The sequence below is a fragment of the Phyllobates terribilis genome, unplaced genomic scaffold (assembly GCF_046119375.1).
Source record: "Phyllobates terribilis strain yellow unplaced genomic scaffold, ASM4611937v1 Scaffold_8__6_contigs__length_399053987, whole genome shotgun sequence".
Classification (NCBI taxonomy): domain Eukaryota; kingdom Metazoa; phylum Chordata; class Amphibia; order Anura; family Dendrobatidae; genus Phyllobates; species Phyllobates terribilis.
In genome coordinates, this window is record NW_027362768.1 from 82,837,187 (window position 1) to 82,862,053 (window position 24,867).

The 24,867-nt window shown below is 40.4% G+C and overlaps 1 protein-coding gene across 1 annotated transcript in view; it reads left to right on the top strand.

The window, feature by feature from the left end:
• Positions 1 to 24,867, top strand: part of LMX1A (LIM homeobox transcription factor 1 alpha) — a 170,225-nt gene that overhangs the window by 109,423 nt on the left and 35,935 nt on the right. The window contains exon 4 of the mRNA XM_073643072.1: positions 16,001 to 16,233. Within this exon, the coding sequence (XP_073499173.1) occupies positions 16,001 to 16,233 (233 nt within the window). The remainder of the gene's footprint in view (positions 1 to 16,000; positions 16,234 to 24,867) is intronic.

A 24,867-nucleotide genomic window follows, 5' to 3' on the forward strand; every position in this document is an offset into this window, starting at 1 on the left:
TGCTGAACCCCTGCCTGGTGAGCGCAGCACGACGTGGGAGGTTGTAGTCCGGAACCTGTAACCTGAGGAACTTAAGAACTGTGAGTAAACTCGGAAGACTGCACCCCACTGTCTCTGTGATTAATATCTGCGCCATCACCCCTGCACTACAACGCCCCGCACAACCTATAACATCTACGCTGCCCTGGAGCTAAGCTCTACCTGTGGAAAGCCACACCAGCTTTGCTGCACTAACATCAGCTCCAGGGGACCTGCTCCGCAGCGGCGGCTCCCTTTAGCCGCATATCACAGGTGGCGTCACAAACTTTGTACATAAATCCCCTATAAAAATCCACTTTTGAATGACCGCCCTGGGTCACGGACCGGGTCACCGCCACTGTGACATCTCCCCTAGCAACGACCGGCCCGGCACCGAGTACCCCACGGCCCAGGGGGCGCGTCAATAGCCTATTGGGTGAAGCCTGAATATACTCAAGTATATACACTATCCAGAGTGACCCATAAGCGACCTGCCCAGGGATGTGGACGAAGAGTTGGAGGGTGATGAGACCCCAGATTTCAGTCACTTTGCCACAGCTCTCATGGCTTCTCAAGAATCGGGAGGGGAACACCGACCGAATCGAGTGCTGGGACACCCAAGAGACAAATGTGTCCCAACTGTGCAATAGTCAGACCCAGATCTGTAGAAGTTACGGATGTGGATGACCCCAGGCCAGAAGTCCAACAGAGAACAGAGGATATCCTTGTCTATCAGTGCCTTACAGATGCAAGGACAATAGGAGCGTCTCTTTATGAAGAATGGCCTGTTATACAGGTTGATACAGTTAACCAAATAGTTTAGGACTATGTGGTAAGTAGTGATTCTGAAAGGGATGGTGCTGAGTGTGGGGAAGGAATCCCATGAAAGGAGTGAGCACTTTGGAACAGAAAGGACCTCCCAATGGTTGCAATGGCTCATATATTGGCCTCAACTATATCAAGTGGTGGAAGAAGTTTGTCGGAAGTCCCATTAGTGTGAATTGGCTAAGCCTCCAGAACAGAGGGTGCCCACTCGGGTGATAAGGACTTCTGAGCTGCTGGAAGTGTTGATGGTGGATTACCTCATGATCGGCCCATCTCATAACGGTTGTGAATATTGCCTGGTGATGACGGACCATTTCACGAAGTTCACAGTCGTGACTCCGTTCCGGATATTGTATGGAAAACTATGGGGGTGTGTAAATTATAGTGTATGGAGGACCATGGGGGGTGTGCATTATATTGTTTGGAGGACCATGGGGGGGTGCATTATATTGTATGGAGGACCATGGGGGTGTGCATTATATTGTATGGAGGACCATTGGTGGGTATGCATTATATTGTATGGAGGACCATGGGAGGGGGTGTGCATTATATTGTATGGAGGACCATAGAAGGTGTGCATTATACTCTATGGAGGAGCATGGGGGTGTGTGCATTATATTGTATGGAAGACCATGAGGGTGTGTGCATTATATTGTATGGAGGACCATGGGGGAGTGTGCATTATATTGTATGGAGGACCATGGGGGAGTGTGCATTATATTGTGTGAAGGACCATGGGGGTGTGCAATATATTGTATGGAGGACCATGGGGGGGGTGTGCATTATATTGCATGGAGGACCATGGGGAGGTGTGCATTATATTGTATGGAGGACCATGGAGGGTGTGCATTATATTGTATGGAGGACCATGTGGAGCGTGTTCATTATATTGTATGGAGGACCATGGGGGGTGCATTATATTGTATGGAGGACCATGGAGAGTGTGCATTATATTGTATGAAGGACCATGAGAGTGTGTGCATTATATTGTATGGAGGACCATGTGGGGGTGTGCATTATATTGTATGGAGGGCCATGGATGGGGTGTGCATTATATCATATGGAGGACCATGGGGGGGTGTACTATATGGAGGATAATGGGGGCACATTATAATATTTGTTGGGTTATGTGGGGGGCCATTATACTGTGTATGCAAGCAATTACACAGTGTGAAGGTTTGTGTGGGGTCCATCATACTATGTGGAGGTCTGTGTGGGGGCCATGATACTGTTTGGAGGGCTAGTGCGGGCCATTATACAGTGTGGGGCCATTATACTGTATGTAGGCCCATTATAGTGCATGGAGAGCTGTGTGGGGGTCACAGTTGGGGGATCATACTGTGTTAGGATAACCATACTTTGCCGGGGGAGTTGAGGTGGGGTACAGTAGGGTCATTATACTGAGCTGAGCATGTGGAGGCTAATGTTGAGAAATTCACCATGGGGGTATCGTACTGTGTTTGGGGGGCACTTTTGTTGGCATCATACTTTATGGGGACAATGAAAGAGGAATCTAGGACTTCAGCAGGAGGAAAATTATTATGTAAAGGCTGGAAAGTTGTGACATATGCCCTTCTGTGACCCCAACAATTATTATTTTTTTTTTTTTTTGAGGGATGGGGGCCAATTAGAACTTCTGCTATGGGACCTCATAATTTCTATGTATGCCCCTGACTGTAGGCACCACATATATCTGTGTTAAATAAATATCTGTGGGTTAAGTTACCACTAGGTCATCCTTCTCTGTGCTGTTGCATCCACGTACCTGTTTACACATAATGACACCGGTGATGAACAAATGATCATCCTGATAATATTCTCTCAATTAAATTATTTTTCACCGAAGAACGATCTTTCTTTGAGTGAATGAGCTTTCATCCGAAAAAATCAAGCATGGCTGACTTAACTTCAAATGACGATCGGTTGACTAAAATGATCGTTCCTTGATTCAACCTGACAAATAATTATTTTAGGTGAAATAATTTTCATCGACTTTAATCCAATGTGTATAGAAGACTTGGAGCTAGCCATACACATGTAGCAACTGTCGGCTGAACCGTTCATTCTGCGGACAGCTATCTCTCCTGACTCACCCATACACATGAATGCTTGTCTTAACCAATTATTCATCTGTTTTTCATGGCGAGGGAGGAGAAAGCCACCGCTGAGCATGTCTAGCAGCAGCTTATCTTCCCTAAAAAACAAAAGGACCAGGCGTTGAAATTCCAATATACCGATCCCTCTCTCCAAGCGGCCCCCATACACATCAGATGATTGCCCTGTCCCATTAACATCAGTAGGTTAGGACTTTCATCATATGTATATGGGAGCCCTAAATCTCAATGCTCGATTTTTAGGGAAATCTCAGACACAGTTACATTGTTTGTTAATTAATGTCATTATATGGAACTGATTGATCAGTAATACAAAGAATTATCCACAGCTTGAGAAGAACATCTTGATGTGTCTGAAGGCCATCGGCTGAGAATGCTGTATTATAGCAGGAGGGTAGAGGACATGTATGTAGACACCATTCTTCATCGACTTGCAGCTGCTTTTTCCTCTGTGTCTTATAACAGACACATTTCTTCCTCATCTCTTGTGAGTGTTTTGTAGAATGGATAATCCGTTAGTTTAATTAAAGGAAAATAAAAACACAGAGTACGTTAGTCAGTCCATTGTTGGTCTCCTGGAACAGAATGTCAACCGGTAACTTCTCAATAGGGGATGGATAAAACCATAGATGAATCATAATGTCCGTGTGTTAAATCCTCTTATCCCAATCCCACCTCCTTCCTCACTTCACCAATGCCCTGCTGAGCGTAGAGGCCTAGAGACATGCTGTAAACTGCCTGAAGAACAGCCTCACAGATAATGGCTTAGTAGTTGTGGAATTTTACTGGTCTGAGTAAACAGAGAACATAGAGAATGGAATAGAAGAGGAGCAGTGAAAGTGCAAAGGGAGCACAACCTAGACTAAATGTTAGCCCCGGAGGGATGCAGTGAGAAGAGCAGATAAGACACTGATGCACTGTATGTAGTGAAAGGGAACAGAGGAATACACATATACCATAAAACACTATGCATTTATTTATTTGCTTGTTTCGAGCAATTAATTTCCCAGCCTTTTACAGATATTATCATCACTGTCCCCATTGGGGCTCACGATCTAAATTCCCTATCAGTATGTCTTTGTTGAGTAATATAAATATATGCAGGGTTTATTCTGGTTAACTATTTACTCATGTCTTTAAATATATCCTTTTGATAGATGCAGATAGATGCAGATGCAGATATAGATTCTGTTTAATGCAGATGTAGATTCTGTTTAATGCAGATGTAGATTCTGTTTAATGTTACCTGGATAGATCATTTGTATCATCAGAGACTATTAGGCATTATGGATTCTTTATTTAATAGATACAGGGATCATTCTGTATAATGTTATATTTGCCTGGATAGATAACCCACATCATCCAAACTAATGAGACACTATGGATTCTTGGATATAATTCACATATAGGTTTGCATATTAATGCTTTCATCAAATTTTTCATCTAGTCTCTTTTCTGCTAGCACTAGTGCACTTTTATTGGGTTATACTAAGAGTTATGTACCTTATGGTTGATAAATGATGTTCTTTTATTCATTTATCATTTTATATGCTATGTGTATTTTTTTGTGAGCACCTTCCATGCCACCATATGCCCTACGTTTTGCAATAAAGGCAACTTTTATTCAATCAATTGTCCCTCTATCCAAATATTTTTTTTACCTCATCTCGGCATTCTTTTCTTTGGTTTGTCTAGTTTAATCCGAGTGGTTTCCACTATTGTCCGTAGGCACACGCAGATATTTTCATGGGTGTGTCAGGTTTGACAGACAGTCATTCTGCATCCGGCTGTAGAAGGTGGCGGCGGTTGGCCTTGCAGACCCCTTCTTGATCCTTTCATCAACCCTCCCTCTCTAGGACCCAGCGGTGATCTCCACCTTCTGCTGCTAATTAACACAGCCTTGCTGGATCTTTAAATACACTCAGTTTCTCCAGAGAATCGCTGGTGATAGAGTAAATTCCTCTGTTCAGGCCTGGAGCTCTAGCAGTCGGCTAGTTTCTTCTTAGAGTTCCTTTGTGGATTGTAGTCATGATCTTTCTGGTGTCTTCTCAAAAGCTAAGTGTATTCCCTTGTATGTTTCCCTTGTTTGTCTTTAGTTGCAGTGGGGCTGACTAGTGCTCACCCCTCCCCCTCCCTAGCTAGGGCCTAGCTGTAGGGTGAGCTAGGGCTAAAGTATCCTACTCGACGATAGGTGCGGAACCTATTTAGGGACGTTAGGGGAGTCAGGTTGGTGTTAGATCTTCTTAGGGGTCTTCACTCCCCCTTTCCCTAATTGCTGGGCTTTCCCCCTTTTCTCCCTATCGTACGCTGGGTTCTTCTCATACCTAGCATGACAGATATAGAACATACAATTACTTAATTTATTACATAATTATTTATATTTAATTATTTATATATATATATATATATGTTACTTTTGTCCTTTTACAATTTTGCTTTAAGTGGTTCTGAAAGGCTAGGCATTGAAGAGTTCTGTGGGATCCCTTACCTCTCTGTAGAGGTGATACCAACACAATCTCTTTCCTATAGTGCAGGTCTACCTTGATACTACAACCAGAAGACAGAGGTACAGAGGTGCTAGTTTCTCACATTAGCCCCACGTTTATTAATAAATGCTGTCTAAGGCTTGGTTCACGTATTTCATGGCCTGTATACGGATCGTTATGCCTGGACTAACCACAGATGTCCTGAGTGACCCAAACTTATAGATGCATATGAGGCTGTAATTTCTAGTTGGGAGATGGTCAGTTTGGGCATTGCAGTCCATATACACATCCATAATTGGTAGACATTGTAAATCTTTACTTGGCAGTACAATATAAGTTAGTACTAAAGACTTCACACACTAATAAAAAATTTGGCACACTTTTATACTCCCCAAATGCTCCGTATTCTAGTCACTTTGGAAATGTTTTTAATGAGGCATCTTGACACAAATCAAAAATAAATTGTTTTGTGCGTAAGAAAGGTGCAGAGGACGGATGTGTCACGCAAGGTGTAGGAAAGACTAAGTGCAATACGAAGGGAAGAGGGGAAGGGAGCCCAGACTCTAGGGAAAGGGGGAGTGGAAACCTCCTAGACTGATCCAATATCACCCTGTCTCCCCTAACATCCCTATATTGATTCCTCACCAATCGCCGCACAGGAACCTAAACCCTGTATTTCTCTAGAGCTTGGCCCTGGATAGGCAAGGGGGACGAGCACTAGTCAGTCCCCACTAACAACTAAAGATAACAAGGGAGACAGACACGGGGTAGAGTAACTTAGCTTGAGCCGACTTCAGAGAGAAAACACCAAACGTCCTCCTAGCACCAGGGAGGAAGAAAGCAGACTGCAATAGCTCCAAGCCTTCACAAGGGAACATGTGAATATCACCGGCACCTCCCAGTAGCAAACATAAAGAATGTAAACACCCAGGCCTGGGTGTCAATGAGAGCAGGAGGGAGGTAGCCGCTGGGTCCTAGAGTGAGACCGATCTAAAAAGGTGTTTATAATGCCAAACGAAGAGATCTTCTGCAACCAACTGCATGGCGACTGTCTGTCACATCTGACACACCCGTGACAGGATGTAAAACTGTGTTTGGAGCTCAGTAATGGTGTCTGTTCCTGGGTACTGCAGATTAGCTCCTAAATAGGTGATCTGCAGTACCCAGCATCAGACACTACACAGTGTACAGAGCTGCGGTGTTCTGCTCCCCTCACCAGTTATATCCTGCTGCCACCAGAAGAATTAACACTTGATCTGTGGGGTGTTCGGTTTTGGACCTCAAGCCATCTTGTATTGAATAGGTCATCAATATAAAAGTACTTGTAAACCTTCTTCCCAGCTGATTCCCCTACTGAAGTCAGGGGCTTGATGGCTCACGATCATGGTCTGCCAATTAAATGTAATAATGATTATTTCTGTTCATTTGCACCATGAAATTATAGCAAAGGGGCTGTGATAATAAATAATAATAATATAATAATAATAATAATAATAATGTTTTGAGGGATATAAAAATATACATAGCATTCTCCTTATACACTCAGGCCAAAAAGTTAAAATCTTGTAACAGTTTAGAAGATGTGATCCCTCTCCGAATGGGTTCAGTATCTTTATGTGCCGTCTCGCCGTGGTGGCATCCAATGCTAAATTGCTCCCAATTAATGTGAATGTTACATGTAATTAGATCACACTCTATAAATAGGTTCAGCGGGTTAGCAGAAGATGTGAAGCCATCTGGCCACTACCCTGACATCAGCCTGCCAGGTCTCAGTGTGACTTGTCATCATAGATACAAGTGTGGCTCTTCTCTGCAGCCGGTAATGTGAAATAACGTTTTATGCTCATCTCATCTGCAGCAATTTCTTGTATAATAATGAATAAAGCACAGAATATTTAGTAAATGTATAAGTGTTAATATCAGCTGCAATAGAAAATCACTGCATTAAAAGGGTATATTTCTGGGTAAAGAAGTGGTGACGTGTAGTAACATGAAAGGGGCTGCCCATGGAACTTTTGGCCGTCACACAAGAATTATTTAGTTTTCTATTTATTGTTTTTCCTGCTTTAGTTACTGGTAAATTGAGGAATTTAAAAGTGTTGTCCACCTTTAGTGATTTTTTTTAATTAAATGCATGTATAAATCATTTTTGTAATTGGGTTTCATACATTTTTTTGCACCATTTGCCTTCTCGGTGTTACACTGTATATTACTGGCTGCAGAATGAGTTAAAGGGAAACTGTCATTAGAGCCACGGGCAGCATGAATCAGATCCTGGCTGTGTGACTGCAGTCCAGTATGTTTTACTATGAAAAGGCTGCAGCATTTCAGAGAAAACTAAGTTTTAAAAAATGCTATCGGGAGGGATCTGGACTAGTTTGTCCCTGGGTGGTGTCTCCCAGCCCCGCTCCAATTGTACACACATCCAGGCTCTGGTTCCTGCTGGCCGTGGTTTGAGCAGCATGAATCTAATGACAAGTTTCTTTTAACTGAGAGTCAATGAGCTCGTTCTGATGAGAGTTTGTAACTTGGGATGAGCGCGCCCATAGAGGTTTGGGTTCTGGTACCCGACCTGAACTTTAGCCCAAAGTTCTGTTCGGGCACCAGAACTATACCCGAACTTGAACCAGAACCTGAACCCCATTGAAAAATTCTCTCTTCCCCTCTCTCCCCCTCCTCCCAGACTTCCCCCAGAACTCCGAACATTGCAAAGGACTTCTGGGAAAAGTCTGTGTTCGGCGTTTAGCACCAGAAACTCACTGTCTGGTACAAACCCCAAACTTAAGAGTGCTATACGCCGAACACGTACTTCTCCCGGAAGTCCCTTGCAAAGTTCATAGTCCCTTGCAGAGAGAGGGAGAGAGAGAGAATTTTTCAGCTCAAATGTTTGAGTCCATATTGTTTTCAATGGGGCTCGGGTTCTGTTCAAGTATAGTTCTGGTACCAGAACCGAACTTTGGAATAAAGTTCTGCTCGGGTACCAGAACACAGACTTCAACTGGTCCGCTCATCCCTAATCAACTCTATTTGTATCTCTTTATCTGTCTTTTTCTTGATCTCCTTTCAGCTGATTTATGGCTACAGACCAGATTAATGTTGATTGTGCGGGGAAACAAATAGCTAGTAAAAGGTGAAAAGTGCAAAATTTTGAATGGAACCAAATTTCAAAAATTATTTTTAGCCTCTAATACATGTATTTAATAAAAAAAAAAGGTTGCCTAAAGGTGAAACTGGAACCAAGGGTAAAAATATGGAGACCCTATAGCACTGATCCAGCATTCTTTTTTATATGATTTTTGGGGGAAAAATGTGTTTTAGCTTTTTTTAAAACAGTCGGATACATGTCTTGCATTGATCCTTGATGCGGATGAAACTCACCAAAGTGCTGTAGGTGGGCACTGCACTTCCATCTCTTTTGCTTCTCTGCCTCCTGCGTCGCACTGACAGGTCACTCATGTTTCAGTGACTTGTCAGTCAGACAGGAGGCAGGCAGCGAGCGGGGAATAGGTAGAGAGGCGGGAGAGCTGGATGTGCAGTGTCCGCCCCCCTGCACTTACGTTGTTTGTACAAATTCGTTTGGATGTTTTAGAGAAATTAATAGTTGAAATTATATGCTAATGAGTAGTAAGGATTTAATCATCATTAAATCTCCTTTTTATTCATGCCCTTAGTTTAGGGAATAAAATCCTGATAACAGGTTATCTTGTTTGCATATGTAAAGTGCCCTAATATATTGCCACGGGTCTGGTTCCTTTGAACGCTTAGCCATCAGATCCTTTTTTGCGGTAGCTGCTTTGAGGGAAATATAGTTTATATAGCACTAATCTACTCTATTGGAGACCATGTGATATATGGCCACACTAAGTGACTTGGTGTGGAATCAACAGATGTTAGGGAGTGCCATGGCAGAGATGTGTCCAATGCTGGACTGGGTTGGCAGAGGCCCACCAGTAACATTGATTCTTTGGGCCCACTGTTTAGCTATATGCAAAAATAACCTGACGTTAGAACACAAATATACCTTTGCTTCTATGTCATATTAATTTGGCTAGCTTGTTTAATGATTGATGATATTATTCCTTTTTCTGCAAATTGTGAAACAAGTGTAATAGCATTTCTCATTAGCAATCCTTCACAGGGACGGCCTACCGGAGGATTCTCCTGTTCTCCTGTGGGCCAGTCCAAGCCTGGACGTGCCTCATTTTGGGTGCACTAGAATATGCACGTAGCTGCAGTCAGTCACTCATACCTGCTGTTGGAGAGATATATTAAAACACATATACAATAATTAATTCAATAAAAAATATGTAGAAAATCCACTCTTCATACATAGGATCCTACCTGGGTTTTTAAATATTTAGCAGTAATTTTTAATCTATTTAAACTATAGCTTTCTAATATTTTTTTATGTCTATATTCGTTGCATAGAAAATATTGTACATGTCCAACTTATCTGTATCATTTTCTTTCTCTCGGATATATGAAACATAACTCATGAACACATACACACATACAGTATATTAGATCCAGAAATTGTGGAAAAAAGCCATAGAATGTTTTGGGAAACTGTTATAGAATAATTATGCTTTCCGGCCTTGGAAACAAATCTGATGTCTGCAGGAAGCTGTATTTCTGTCAGTAAGGGAGGTCTATGCTGGACATCTTATCAAAGAGTTACAAACACAATGTACATAAGTACAAGAGGAGCAATGAATATGTCTGAAACGTTTTGTTGATCACACTTCCTACTTATTTGACATATTATTATGACTAGTAGGACAATATAAATGCCCTAGGTATTTTGCATATGATCTTTACGCCATATATCTTGTAGGCACAAAAAGGATTATTGCACACTATAAAGACCGCTTTACTCTTTTCAAATGTACTTTCTGAAGAAGAAATAATTCAAATTGTATACTACCTAGCATTATCGAGACCAATATTGGCTAGAGAGTTTGGATTTTCAATGTGGGTATCATATGATTACTGTCTTCTAGATTGATTTACAGATATGCAAACACCGTGTTCTTCTGTAATGACTCGTTACAAGAAGACAATCTTTGCTTAGGGCAAATGTGGAGGTCATAGAGAGGGTCTCTTGATTAGGATGTCCTCTAAAATGCCCTGTTTTTGCTTACGTCTTCTATGATGACCAATCTTGACTCACAAAGATGTCCCCACAAGGTCACGTGTACATCATAAAGGATGTCCCCTGCTTAGGAAGAACTCTAAAGTGGCCTGTCTTAAGGATTGGTCTATAGCCTTGCAAAAGTTATGTTTTTCTATGATGAACCATTTTGTCTCAGAAAGATGACCCTATCAGGGCAATTGAACATCATAGGGGATGTCCATTGCTTAGCATGTTCTTTAAAATGTTTTGTCTTCAGTTTGGGTCTTTCAGCTTTGCAAAAGTTGAGTTCTTCTATGATGAATAACATTGTAGACAACCTTATTAAGGGATGTGGACAACATGGAGGATGTCCTTGGGAATGTCCTGTCTTCAGGTTTGATCCACAGCTTTGAAAAAGTTTTGTTCTTTAAGATTGACCCATCTTGTCTCAAAAAAAACTACCCCATTAAGTCGCATGGACATCAAAGAGTGGGGGATGGTCCCTGCTTAGGATGTCCTCTAGAATTTCCTAGGTTCAGAAAAGATCAACAGCTTTGTGGAACTTGTGTTTTTCTATTATGGCCCATCTTGTACCTTGACTCGTTCAAGCTTAAATGCATTGTATCAGGAGCATAATTCCGTAGCTGGGAAAATGTGTGTCTAGATGTGATGTAAAGCTGAACTTGTAGCATTCAACTCATTTCTGCGTGCTTCATTTAAAAAAAAGGGGTTGCTTTCCTGTGAAAACCCCTTCATTTGTTTTCACCAATTAAGCCATATCTACCCATGTCCAAATGAGATTGCTTCAATTTGGTTATTTCTTTAATCGAAGTATAGTTTAAAGGGTTTCATTTCATTACATATCATCCTACATATTTTTCTTAGATTTTACAATATCCTCAAAAAGTTTATAGCTTCACAGTTCACAGGAATCCTTACCTCTCCCGTCCTTCTTCACTATTGTTCTTGTCTTTGTAGTTGCGCAGTATAAAGAACTGCTACATGACAAGACTCCTTGAGTTATCAGCTTATCACACAAGTCGATGACCTGGGTCAGTGGTAAATATTTTATAAGTACAGAATGAACATGGTTTCAAACAAAAAAGCAATGGCTAAAGCTGTGACTCACACGATTACCAATAAAACCAGTTATGTGTTCCCGAAATTTGGGATGGAATTTCATTTTATTTTGAGTATTAGTGAACTACATAAATATTATGCAGAAACTGTGCAGCAACAACTAAAGATCATTCCACTTTGGAGTTGATTTGCCAAAATTAACCCCTTCCAACTGTGACCATGTTTTGATTTGATCACTTTCACTGTACTTAATATATTTAAATTGTTATGTTTTTAGCTCTAAAAAAATAACAAATAAACTTTAAGAAATGTATTTTTTTTTGTAGATGGATCTGTGTGAGGACTTGTTTTATTTGGGGCAGGCTGTATTTGTTATTGGTATCATTTGGGGTTATCTATTGAGTTTGATTACTTTCTAGAAATTCATGTTCCCACATGCGGCAAATGATACAATTCTTCTGTGAATTTTTGTGCAGAAAATCTGCTGCGTATCAGTGCAAAATGGATGAAATTTCATGAATTCTCATTCTTGTTGTTTGGCGCGTTTTTCTCTATAGGCTTCTATAGGTGAAGCAAAAATAATCATGTAAAAACACAACTGCCTTTTTTAAGTGCATTTCTGCACTAAAGAATGAATTAAACAACAGAATGTCAAATCTGCCTTAATAAAAGGGGAAAGCACATAAAAAATGTAATAATCAGAGTAGATAGTTCTTGCGTATTTTGATGAAGATACCTGCGAAAAAAATGCAGGAGAAAAAAAAAACGCAGTGTTCTTGTACATAGATACACAGCTTTACATTTTATAGAAGAACTCATGTTTGAAAGCAGCAATTCTGACATTTATATTAATTTTTTTATGCTTTTCTCCTTGGAGGATTTATTTACATTTTTTAGATCAGCTAAGGGATCACTTTATTGTTGCTGCAGAATTGCAGCAGGGTTTAATAAGAGGGCAAATATGGCAGAATCAGAGGAACTTTACTGGCCATAACATCCTGCACAGGGAAAAATTGAAGTGATGTTGTGCATGAAGTAGACCTGACCATTTAGATGCTATGGCCGCTATGGACTGCAGCATCTACAAGGTTAAGCTGTTACTGAACGAGATCAACTGTATAACATCGCCAGCCCCTCCAAATACCCACACCCAACCTGTGCAGTATCTGAAAATCGCATGTCAGTAAGGGGTTAAAATGATCTAAACGCAGGCGAATTTCCAAAATAGAATGCTATTTTCAGAATCACTACATATTGCTAAAGGAATAACACTTACTGGCTTTTCTGTTGCAAGGACTAAGACTGACAGCTGCTGTCTATCAATCCTACGTCATCTTCTGCTCTCATCGTATATGACTAATGTCCAGTAGAATAGCAATGGTTTTATTAGATACATCCATGTTTGCTTTTTCTACTTGAGTCAGAATGTATTGTATTGATCAGTGTAGAGGAGGGTTTCACTATCAGAGCAATACATTGTATGGAAATACTTTAGATCGTTTTGTAATTTTTCATCACCAGTTGTAGCAGGTGGTGACAAGCTGTTGATTGTCGTCTTCTTTCCCTTCATTTGTGTACAGTGTTATAGTTAGAAAATTACTTTTTGTTTGGCAATTCTCATAAACTGTAAGTCCAGGGTCACACAACGATATAAAAATATCTCTCCGATTTTCATCCAGAATAATGGGAAGGTTTTTTTTCTCACCTGTCATCCGTGTACAATCCGTTCTATTTCTCAGCAGCTATTAATCATTTACAAGACCATTTACAGTTTCCTATGTTACAGAATTGCAATGTGTCTGTAAAAATCGGATGCTGTACTGTGGCTCCTTAAGGCATCTGATTTTTTTCTCGCACCCATAGACATCCAATTTTCGGATGAAAATCATGCATGCTGTGAAATTTTTGTGAAATTTTTAACAAAGATTTGGTCAGTGAAAAAAATTGCTTATCTGTACGACCCCATTGAATAACATTAGTTCGAGTGCGATATGTTTTTTTAAAGGATAGTACTTGGGCCGAAAGTACGGTTGTGTGCACATGCCCAAATGCTTTGGTGACCTTATCTTCATCTTCAATTGTACTTCGCTTCTTTTTCCGCACTTTATTTAGCTGACGCCAACTTCTTCATCATTTACGTGTGATTTCTACTCTCCCCAATTTCCTTAAAATGTAAGAAGTCCTGTTTGTCTTTTTATTATTATTATTATTATTATTATTATTATTTATTATAGTGCCATTTATTCAATGGCACTTTACATGTGGAAAAGGGGTATATGTAGCAAAAAACAAGTACAATAATCTTGAACAGAAACGAGTCACCAACTGGTACAGGAGGAGCGAGGACCCTTCCCGCGAGGGCTCACAGTCCACTTTCATTATATTGTATGCACATGAATATTTCCAGCAATATTAGGATATTAAGGAATCACATCTTTGAATAATAGTCAATAAATTCTAAGCAATTACAACCTAAAGCGCGTCAATTAAAAAAAAAAATACAGAAAGTACAGAATTTATCAACATCTCAGTAATTAGGTTCCTGTTCCCTTCACTTTCTTAAATATTACAGCAAGACCCGTATCAATCTTTCGGAGTTCCTCCTCTGTCATCAGACAGAACAGACAGGGGGCTGTGTATATTTTGCATGGCGCGGCCTTGGGATAAAGTGTTTGAATAAATAACTAACGTATAATTCGCTGTCTTTCTGATGAAACAGCTGGACGGGATCAAACTTTGTAAAGGTTCACTTGTGGGACGTGTGTGGTTTTGCAGCTTGAAGTCGCAGGCCTTGTTATCTACAGCCATGTTATTGCTGGATTTAAGAAGATTAACTCTGTTCTGAGCTATTAATGAACTCTGTACACAGTCCGTACAACACCCCCAGCCATTGACTTGAGAGAGGGCGGAAGGTGAAATGGGCCAGATCGGAAAAAAGAATAGCCTTTTTTTAATTATAATTCTTTTTTAGATTTATTATCACATGGGCATTTTATTTGCAGGGTTGATATTCACAGTTTTAATTTGATCATATAGGTTAGAGTGACTGCACATGTGTAATATTGTATACTGTATATACATAGTTTTTCATGTGTAGTCACTATAAATTATATTATCCCACCAAAACTGTATATATATTAAAAAATAATAAAAAAATTCTCTCTCTCTCTCTCTCTCTCTCTCTCTCTATATATATATGTATATGCATATAAATAGATAAAAAAATGTATAATATATGTATATACAGTATATATACTATATATTTATGTACACAGTAACTATAATTCTATTTCTACCTTTGACTTGTCATTGAGAGATGTCAGAAGTTTTGATCAGTGTCGGTCTTGGTGCTGGGACTCCCATTCATCACTTAAAGGGCTAGAAGCCATGCTGTCTTCTGGGGCTGAACACTGGCTCAAATCTGTCATTTCTTTACGACACGTTAAGTTTTCTAAAAGTGCATTTATTCTAAAAAATTGAGTCAATGTTACTTTTAGTCATTTTCATTTGCTTATATAGTGCCAACATACTGCGCTTAAAGGGATTTTCCATTATTGGATAACCCCTGCGTAATCAATTCAGGAGCTTAAGTGAAAAAACCCCATTGGATACTCACCTTCTGCAGCGACGTCATTCCAGTGATGTCAGTGCTTAAGGTCCCGGAAAGTGATGTGACATTGTTGTGTCACGTGCCCTCCTAAGTCAATGGGCAGCCACTCGTCAGCTGGAGGTCATCAATACTCCATGGGGGCGGACGTCGTTTCTGACAAAATTGTAAAGGCTAAAGCTAAACAACGGCAGTGGGCACATGACACAACAATGTCCCGTCACCTTCCAGGACCATAGCTGAAAAGGTACCGCTGTTTTTATTTTAACTGAGGTCCTGAATTGATTAAGCAGGGATAATCCAGTAGAGGACAACCCCTTTAAAACTTTGTTCACATAAGAGTATAAAAAATTATCCGATTTTCATCCAGAAAAGTAGATGATTTTTCATCTCTATAGTCATTCGTATGTCCATTATTACATCTGTATTTTTAGAGTAAATGAGGAAACTGCAGCACCCAAGACCCAGACCAATGCGTTTAAACAATACAAATTTTTTTTTTTGCCAAAAATGGTGCAAACTGTTTCGTTGTGGATGTAAATACATGGGTTATATTTATTAACTTTGGATGCAATTTGCAGTATAGTATCCTGAATCCAGGTGCCGAGACAACAGTGCTGACCACTGATCCAACATGACACCTTACAAGAATTATTTTTGTCGGGTGAAGATGACATTAGAAATCTCCAGCTGATTTATTTTACAATGTTGTTGCCTTCCAACAATAAATTATGAACAACTCTTTTTTTTCCTCCAGGCTTTTTGCAGTAAAATGTGGATCCTGCCTCGACACCATCACACCTAGTGAGTTTGTTATGAGGGCGCAGAAGAGCGTCTACCATTTGGGATGCTTCTGCTGCTGTGTGTGTGAACGACAACTACAAAAAGGTGATGAGTTTGTGCTCAAGGACGGCCAACTTCTCTGCAAGAGTGACTACGAGAGAGAACGGGATCTGCTCAGCCTCGTCAGTCCTGCAGCCTCGGACTCAGGTACCATACGGATTAGCCCATGCATTGTAATCATGTGCATTCATAAATAGTGGAAATAAAAGGATCCAAAAGGAACAATTTCCCTAATAATTACTTATTAATTTGTATTTACATTTGCAAAATGATACTATAGTTTACATGGACTGCATTTATAAAGCAATTTTCAAAATGAACTGTATACAATCACTTCATCAGAGATTAGTTATTGCCTGTGTCTATGTCCCCAGATTTAATCCTTTTTGACCATCAGTGTCTATGAAGCTACTCATTCTTAGGATTCAGTGGAAAGATGTGACCATACACATTAGATTTGCCCAGTATTTTGCTGCCAGAGGAAGAGCTGCTTATTTTTTTCTGTATATGAAAAAAATACAGAAGTGGTGACGTGTTTCTATTATACTTTTCTTCTGATTGTTCCACTCCTGGTTTTGGCTTACAGATACTGATGTAAAATACTGACCAAATACTGAACATGTGAACATGGCCTTAGAGGTTCTGGTGTATATAACATATTAATGGATATATCATCTAACACTAATAAGGGCTATTATTAGAGAATAGCGGATAGATCCTGTGGAGCATCGAATTTGAATCGAATTTCTTGAAATTCGCAGTTTCACACAAATTTGAACACTTTGAAATTCGCTTTGTGGTTCGCAAAAAAAAAAAAAATTCTCAAAAAATGAATTTCCCCACATTGCTGAAACATCAGAGAGTAGGCTTATGTCTTTTGCGTGATTGTGCAGGCCTCCCCATATTGGTCTGCAACTATGACATCTAGCGGATTATCTCCACCTTGTACAGTGGTGGTCAGTACCTGGGACATCACAGATCAAAGGTACTCAGTGAAGCGCAATTTATACAGCAGAGTCTTTTACCATCTCCAGAGTCACTGGATAAGTCTCTCTCTCCTGTAGAGTGTAAGCTCTTATGGTCAGTGGGATCCTCTCCTTCTCTCTCTCTGCTGTAGAGTATAAGCTCTTATGTTCAGTGGGATTATCTCTCTCCTGTAGAGTGTAACCTCTTATGGTCAGCAGGGTTCTCTCTCTCTTATAGAGTGTAAGCTCTTATGGTCAGTGGGATCCTCTCCTTCTCTCTCTCTGCTGTAGAGTATAAGCTCTTATGTTCAGTGGGATTATCTCTCTCCTGTAGAGTGTAAGCTCTTATGGTCAGCAGGGTTCTCTCTCTCCTGTAGACTATAAGTTCTTATGTTCAGTGGGATTCTCTCTCTCCTGTAGAGTGTAAGCTCTTATGATCAGCAGGGTTCTCTCTCTCTCCTATAGAGTGTAAGCTCTTATGGTCAGTGGGATTCTCTCCTTCTCTCTCCTGTAGAGTGTAAGCTCTTATGGTCAGCGGGGTCCTCTCTCTCTCCTGTAGAGCCTAAGCACTTATGGTCAGCGGGGTTCTCTCTCTCCTGTAGAGTGTAAGCTCTTATTGTCAGTGGGATCCTTTATCTCTTTCTCCTGTAGAGTGTAAGGTTTTATGGCGAGCGGGGTCCTCTCTCTCTCCTGTAGAGTATAACCTGTTATAATTAGCAGTGTCCTCTTTCTCTCCTGTAGAGTGTAAGTTCTTATGGTCAGCGGGGTCCTCTCTCCTGTAGAGTGTAAGCTCTTATGGTCAGCAGGGTCCTCTCTGTCTCCTGTAGAGTATAAGCTCTTATAGTCAGCAGGGTCCTCTCTCTCTCCTGTAGAGTCTAAGCGCTTATGGTCAGTGGGGTTGTCTCTTTCCTGTAGGCTGTAAGATCTTATGGTCAGTGGGACTCTCTCTCTTTCTCTTGTAGAGTGTAAGGTCTTATGGTCAGCGGGGTCCTCTCTCGCTCCTGTAGAGTGTAAGCTCTTATGGTCAGTGGGATCCTCTCCTTCTCACTCTCCTGTAGAGTATAAGCTCATATAATTAGCGGGGTCCTCTCTCTCTCCTGTAGAGTGTAAGCTCTTATAGTCAGTGGGATCCTCTCCTTCTCGCTCTCCTGTAGAGTATAAACTCATATAATTAGCGGGTTCCTCTCTCTCTCCTGTAGAGTGTAAGCTCTTATGGTCAGCGGGTTCCTCTCTCTCTCCTGTAGAGTGTAAGCTCTTATGGTCAGCGGGGTCCTCTCTCACACACTCTCTCTCATGTAGACTGTAAGCTCTTGTGATCAGTGGAGTTCTCTTTCTTGTACCGCAGATGGATTTTCTGTGCAGTTATAAGCTTTTCAGTATTGAGATTTGCGCAAATTTATTTGACACAAATAAAATTGTTTGTGAAAATTCGGCAAAGCCAGTGAATTTATAGGGAATATCCGGGACTTTATAAAAAACAAAAAATGGACCTAAACACTAACAGGCAGGTTATTGCAGCTTACTTGCCTGTTGTGCATGGCGCCGTTCTTCCCTGGCACAGAGCGGTTAGAGACCACTCCTGCCGGGGATTCAGCTGCCTCTGCTGATGTGACGTCTACAGAGCGGAGGATTCTTTTCTGTCGGTGGGGCGGGACTTCCGACACCATTCTGATTGACAGCCGGATCTCCACTGCCTAACTGGGAGAGCCGGTGGTCAATCAGAATGACGTTGGAAGTCACGCCCTGTTGCATCAGCAGAGGCAGCTGAATCCCCAACAGGAACGGTCTGTGTCTGCTCTGTGTCGGAGAAGAATGGCGCTGCACACAACAGGCAGGTACGTTGCAATTACCTGCCTGTTAGTGCTTAGGCACATTTTTTTTTCCATAAAGTCCTGGATATCCCCTTCAAATTTCTATGGATCAGATCATCTTTAATTATAATGCATTCAGTGAAATTTATTGAAGTACAAATTCCCATTTTTTTATATCTGGCCTCAATAATCCAAATTATACAATATAAAGAATATACAGCAAATTCCTTAAAAATAATACCTCTTCTAAAAAAAACCATTCCATTATCCAAACCCTATTTCCAATGACAGATTTTTACTTCCACCATCTTTTATGCACACTGGCCACTTTCTTTAGTAAGAACACCCCCTAAAAAAACACTTTTCAATGTGATTTGGGGTAAAGAAGATCTCAAAGCGTTTTTACAGTATTCATTTTTTACTTTACCAAGCAAGCGTTGCGTTATAGGACACATTGTCTGTTTTCTGTAAAAAATATTAGCTTTATTGCATGGTTCTACCAGAATATAATAAAATAGTGCACGGATACTTATTAGTTTTATTTATTTTTCTAAAAGAAAGAAGTATTCCTCCATAGCAGATATGAGGGAGTTGTTGTCTGAGACTTGTCTATCCACTTCCATCTTAATTCTCCGAGATTGGTCTTTCTTGTTTTATATCCTCCTGCCTTGCTTTTTTTTTTCTAATGTCTATCTTTCAAAGGGTTTTCTATAGACAAGAGGGCGAGAGAGGGAAAGCATAAGTTAAACCCAATTTTATTGGAAAATGTAGAAAGGGGTAGAGCTGAGCTGCAGATCCCATATGCTGAAGCTAATCTCCAAAGCTCGTACTTCAATTACAGCCTCTGTCGACTCAGCCACTCAATCCTATGTAAACAGAACCAACTCAAAAACCATCCACATTTCCAATTAAGTGCCCAAACTCTACCGCTCCATCTAATTCCCTCACACCAAAAGAAGCAGTGATTCAATAGGCAAGAAAGAGACTGATGAGTGCGGCTTTATTATCTGCCATGTCCCTTTTAGCCGTCATCTCATACAATGAGAAACACCTCTGGTACAATATGGACCTTCCAATTGTCTAGAGCCATCCAAGACCAACTCATACAAAGGTCGCCAAGCACAATATGTTTCCTACTTCTCAGGCAGGACTAAGAGAAGAGGGTTAAAGCTTAATTAAGTAGCCCTTCTAGCGCCTGTGACACTTGAGATTGCGGGGATCTCACTAATTAAAATTAAGACTCGTCTTGTTGAATTTGCATCGTTCTTATGAGCTGTCTCCTTTTATTCCACACAACTATGATCTTTTGTAGCAGGTGGTGACAAGCTGGGAGATATTAGGGTCCCAGCATATTGGCCAATCCCCCTGTGTGTTCATATTTGCTCTTTCTCAGTCTATCCTCTTGGCTTGGCGTTTGTAATATAGTCCTATAGATATGCTGTTCTTACTGGAGATCGGTTATAAAGGACAGTCTGCCGCCATGCTAAAATGGAGCTGCTTTGTCTCAGTCTAAACATGTATAAAACAGTATAAAAAATGCTGCAAAGGCGCACCAAAAAAGCAGCAGTTTGGAACGCAGTGTTTTTACTGCCAACAGAGCAGGTTTTGACCTGCTAAGGGTATGTGCACACGAAATCTTGTAGACTTTGCTGTACCCACACAGTTTTGGAACCAGAAGACATTTCAGGAAAATGGCAGCAGCGCAGCAGTGTTTTTCCTGAAGCATCTTCTTTTACGTCTTTTAAGTTGTTTTTGCAGTGGATTTTCACTGGGCGGATTTTTTTCTTTTTAATGTTACATACAAAATAGTGGTGGTTTCCAAGTAGAAATAGCCTGAAGAAGAATCAAGTTACTTGTTTTTAACCGCTACACGGCTTTCGAAGTCTGAAGCTGTTAAAAGAAGATACAAAAAACGGAACGTGTGCTCAAGTCATCTCGACATTTCTGTCTATATGTTCATTATTCTTAATGTTCATTGAGCAAGGAAAAAAACGCTGGGATGTAATATTACCGTATGTTTTCCCTGCAACTACTGCAAGTGAATTTATTGTGAGCAGGAATTTACCCCAACAGTAACAGACTGAGGGTTTCTGAAGGTGGACCAAAAATGTTTAGCTAATGACCAGGCTGGATTCCTTATAAGAAGTAGTATTTATACCCATATTATTCATAGATGACTATGTGAAGTGATCTGCATTGTTGGAAAGCTTCTCAGTGGAGTTGGGCCAAATTATTCGAATGGACTCCAATTTTTCAAAAATCTATTTTCTCCAGAATGCAGATTTTTTGGAAGCTGCACTGCGTGAATTCAGCAAAATGGCGGCCGGCTGGTCATCATTTTGCTCTATAGGGCTATAATGGTTGAAAAAAAAATAATACTCAGCTTACTTCTCACCTGTCCTCACCTCTCAATCCTCCGCTGATTTCTCTCCCACATACGGCCCTCAGCACCTCTTATCACTGCAGCCTCACGATGAAACCACGGGCATGTTCACTCTGGGCCAGGACCCCCATTTCTACACGTGTGATTTTTCGTTGCGGCAGTCGTTACGTCACAATATGCTCTGTAACCTTATAACGCACACTTTAGCCCTGGAATTATGGCTGCAACTAAGTCTGTGACGTCCCCGCGCAATCTGTAAGGATGGCTGAGGTTTCAGCATAAGAAGAGGCACAAAGGACTATTCCTATAGTTGAAGCAAATGACTGATTTTATGGGTTTTCATACTCTCAGTCTTTGTTATCGCTCGCACATTACTTTAGTGCACCTTATGACAACTAGGTTGCAACTGTCCTAAGTGGTCAGAAAGGGACATGAAGCATATAGACAAATGAGTATATTTAAAGTAATATTAAAAATAATAAATGACCCTATATGTTTTTTATGACCATATAAATGTTACCAAATAAGCAAATGATTGTAGTAATGACATTAATCAGATGGAGACGGGAGAGGCCTGAGCATTTATCATCAGCTACTTAGTTATTAATTAACAGGATACTTACATCTTCCCGCTGTGTTCTAAATCAAGCCCCATAGACAGATAAATTTACCCTTTTAATTCAGTGATCATTTCCTTTCCAAATTGGATGTAATGGAAGTAAAGAAAAAGGGCTCTTAATAATTTATGCTCCATTACAGGTAGTTTAGGATCTGAAATATTCATTCGTTTTGCTGACAAGTTTCACAATCCCGATCGTCTCACCACGAAATATTCTGGAATAGGTATTTAAATTACACAACAGCAAAATAGGAAGGAGAAAACCAACAGCTGCTATATAAAGGTTATGAACAACTGATTTATCTACCTTAAAGGGGATTATCCAATTTGGACAATACCTTTTTGTTAGAGTTTGTGCAGACCATCGTATTTTAAATCCAAGAGCGCTCTGATAAGACATCAGATCGCACTCAGACCAGTATTAGTCTATGGGGCTGTGCTCGTATCCAATTTTTTTCTTCTCATGAAGTCTGTCTTAGGAGAAAAAATTGCAGCATGCACAAATTGCATCCGATATTCAGATCGCACTCGGCCTTGCAAATCAATGGGTCCGTGGAAAAAATTGGATCACACTCCGATGACATCTGAGTGCAGTCCAATTTCCACGGACTGACACAATGGAAAAGATGGAGAATTTTTTTTCCCCATCTTCTCCTCATCCATGAAAATTGGATAACATTATGATAACACTCTGATCATTATGTGATTAGCATAATCAGCCCGATTCTCTCGGAGGAGAGAAAATACTATCGTGTGACGCTAGCCTTAGAAGGATTGCTTGACGAAAAGCTGATTACAGGGAGTCCCTCTGCGAGGTGCCCTTTGCAACAGGCCATACTCAATGGGCTGAGCATTTAGTACAAGGACATGCCAGAAGCTCTTTGCAACCTTTATAGATTCTGTTCACCCACTGTTGTATTATCACAGGAAGATGACTCGACCCACTTGTATTATCACAGGAAGATGACTCAAATATTCTTACTAATATAGAACAACCCTGTAATATATGGCTGCACTTTCATGTCTTCTCTTTATTTCATCTAATTTAGGGGGTCTCCCTATTTATTGTCCACGTGCTGTAATAAGACACATGGAGAAAGACTGACATTGTGAAATAGGCTTTTTAAAGTGGACCTGTCACCAGGTCAGAAGTGGCTCTTATTTTATTCCCTCTGCTCCCCTTAGTACTCAGTTGTTGTTTTTTTTTCAAATCCACCATACAGTTTCAGAGATATGGACCTTTTCATTTGGTGCTAGTTTTTATGGTCTTTACTAAGGAGGTGTGGCTTACAGGGTAATAATACAGTGTAGCCTATAGACACGCCCCCAGGGAATCCAGTGAGCCACGCCCCCTAAGTAAAGACAATGAAAATATCACCAAATAAAAAGGCCCTTATCTCTGGAACCATATGGAAAATTTAGAAAAAAAAGGAATACTCATGGGAGCTGCAGAGATAAAGTAGGAGCAAAAAAGGGCCACTTTTGACCTAGTAAAACATACACTTTAAGCAATCACATTTTTTATTATACAACATACATTAGTATAGACTTGTAAAAAAAATAATATAAATTAAGATACTAAAGCAGCTCTTATGTTAGATATAATTAGCTGGTCCATTGTAAAATCACATTATATCCTGTTGTGGTTCAGGTGCAGAAACTTAGACTAATCGCTGAAATGAAGGGGTAGAAGTGTCCAGCTAATTCCATGAAATAAAGAAAAAATTACATGCAAAGCAGAACTGTACATCCAAAATATGAAAAGTAAAACTTTAATGACTAATGACATATAAACATGCGTAGAAACACTTACATTGCTGTGCCCCTTGGTGATTGGTTGTGCCCAGCTCTCCTGGGGTATATGGGGTTAGTGGTGTTCAGACTTATAGAAGTCTGTGCTCAGTTTGCCCTATATGTTTGAGGAGACGAGCAAAGCAAAGAGCAAGAAGAGAAGAGCAATTTACAACTAACAGGCTGAACGCTTCTGCTCCTTCATTTCAGAGATTGGTAGGGAGACTTACAGTTAGGTCCATATATATTTGGACAGAGACAACATTTTTCTAATTTTGATTCTAGACATTACCACAATGAATTTTAAACAAAACAATTCAGATGCAGTTGAAGTTCAGACTTTCAGCTTTCATTTGAGGGTATCCACATTAAAATTGGATGAAGGGTTTAGGAGTTTCAGCTCCTTAACATGTGCCACCCTGTTTTTAAAGGGACCAAAAGTAATTGGACAAATTAAATAATTGTAAATAAAATGTTCATTTCTAGTACTTGGTTGAAAACCCTTTGTTGGCAATGACTGCCTGAAGTCTTGAACTCATGGACATCACCAGACGCTGTGTTTCCTCCTTTTTGATGCTCTGCCGCCTTCACTGCGGTGGTTTTCAGTTGCTGTTTGTTTGTGGGCCTTTCAGTCTGAAGTTTAGTCTTTAACAAGTGAAATGCATGCTCAATTGGGTTGAGATCAGGTGACTGACTTGGCCAATCAAGAATATTCCACTTCTTTGCTTTAATAAACTCCTGGGTTGCTTTGGCTTTATGTTTTGGGTCATTGTCCATCTGTAGTATGAAACGACTTCAGAGCACACAGTATGGCTCTGAAGACATCAGAATTCATTCGGCTGCTTCTGTCCTGTGTCACATCATCAATAAACACTAGTGACCCAGTGCCACTGGCAGCCATGCATGCCTGCGCCATCACACTACCTCCGCTGTGTTTTACAGATGATGTGGTGTGCTTTGGATCATGAGCTGTACCACGCCTTCACCATACTTTTCTCTTTCCATCATTCTGGTAGAGGTTGATCTTGGTTTCATCTGTCCAAAGAATGTTCTTCCCGAACTGTGCTGGCTTTTTTAGATGCTTTTTAGCAAAGTCCAGTCTAGCCTTTTTCTTCTTGATGCTTATGAGTGGCTTGCACCATGCAGTGAACCCTCAGTATTTACTCTCATGCAGTCTTCTCTTTATGGTAGATTTGGATATTGATACGCCTA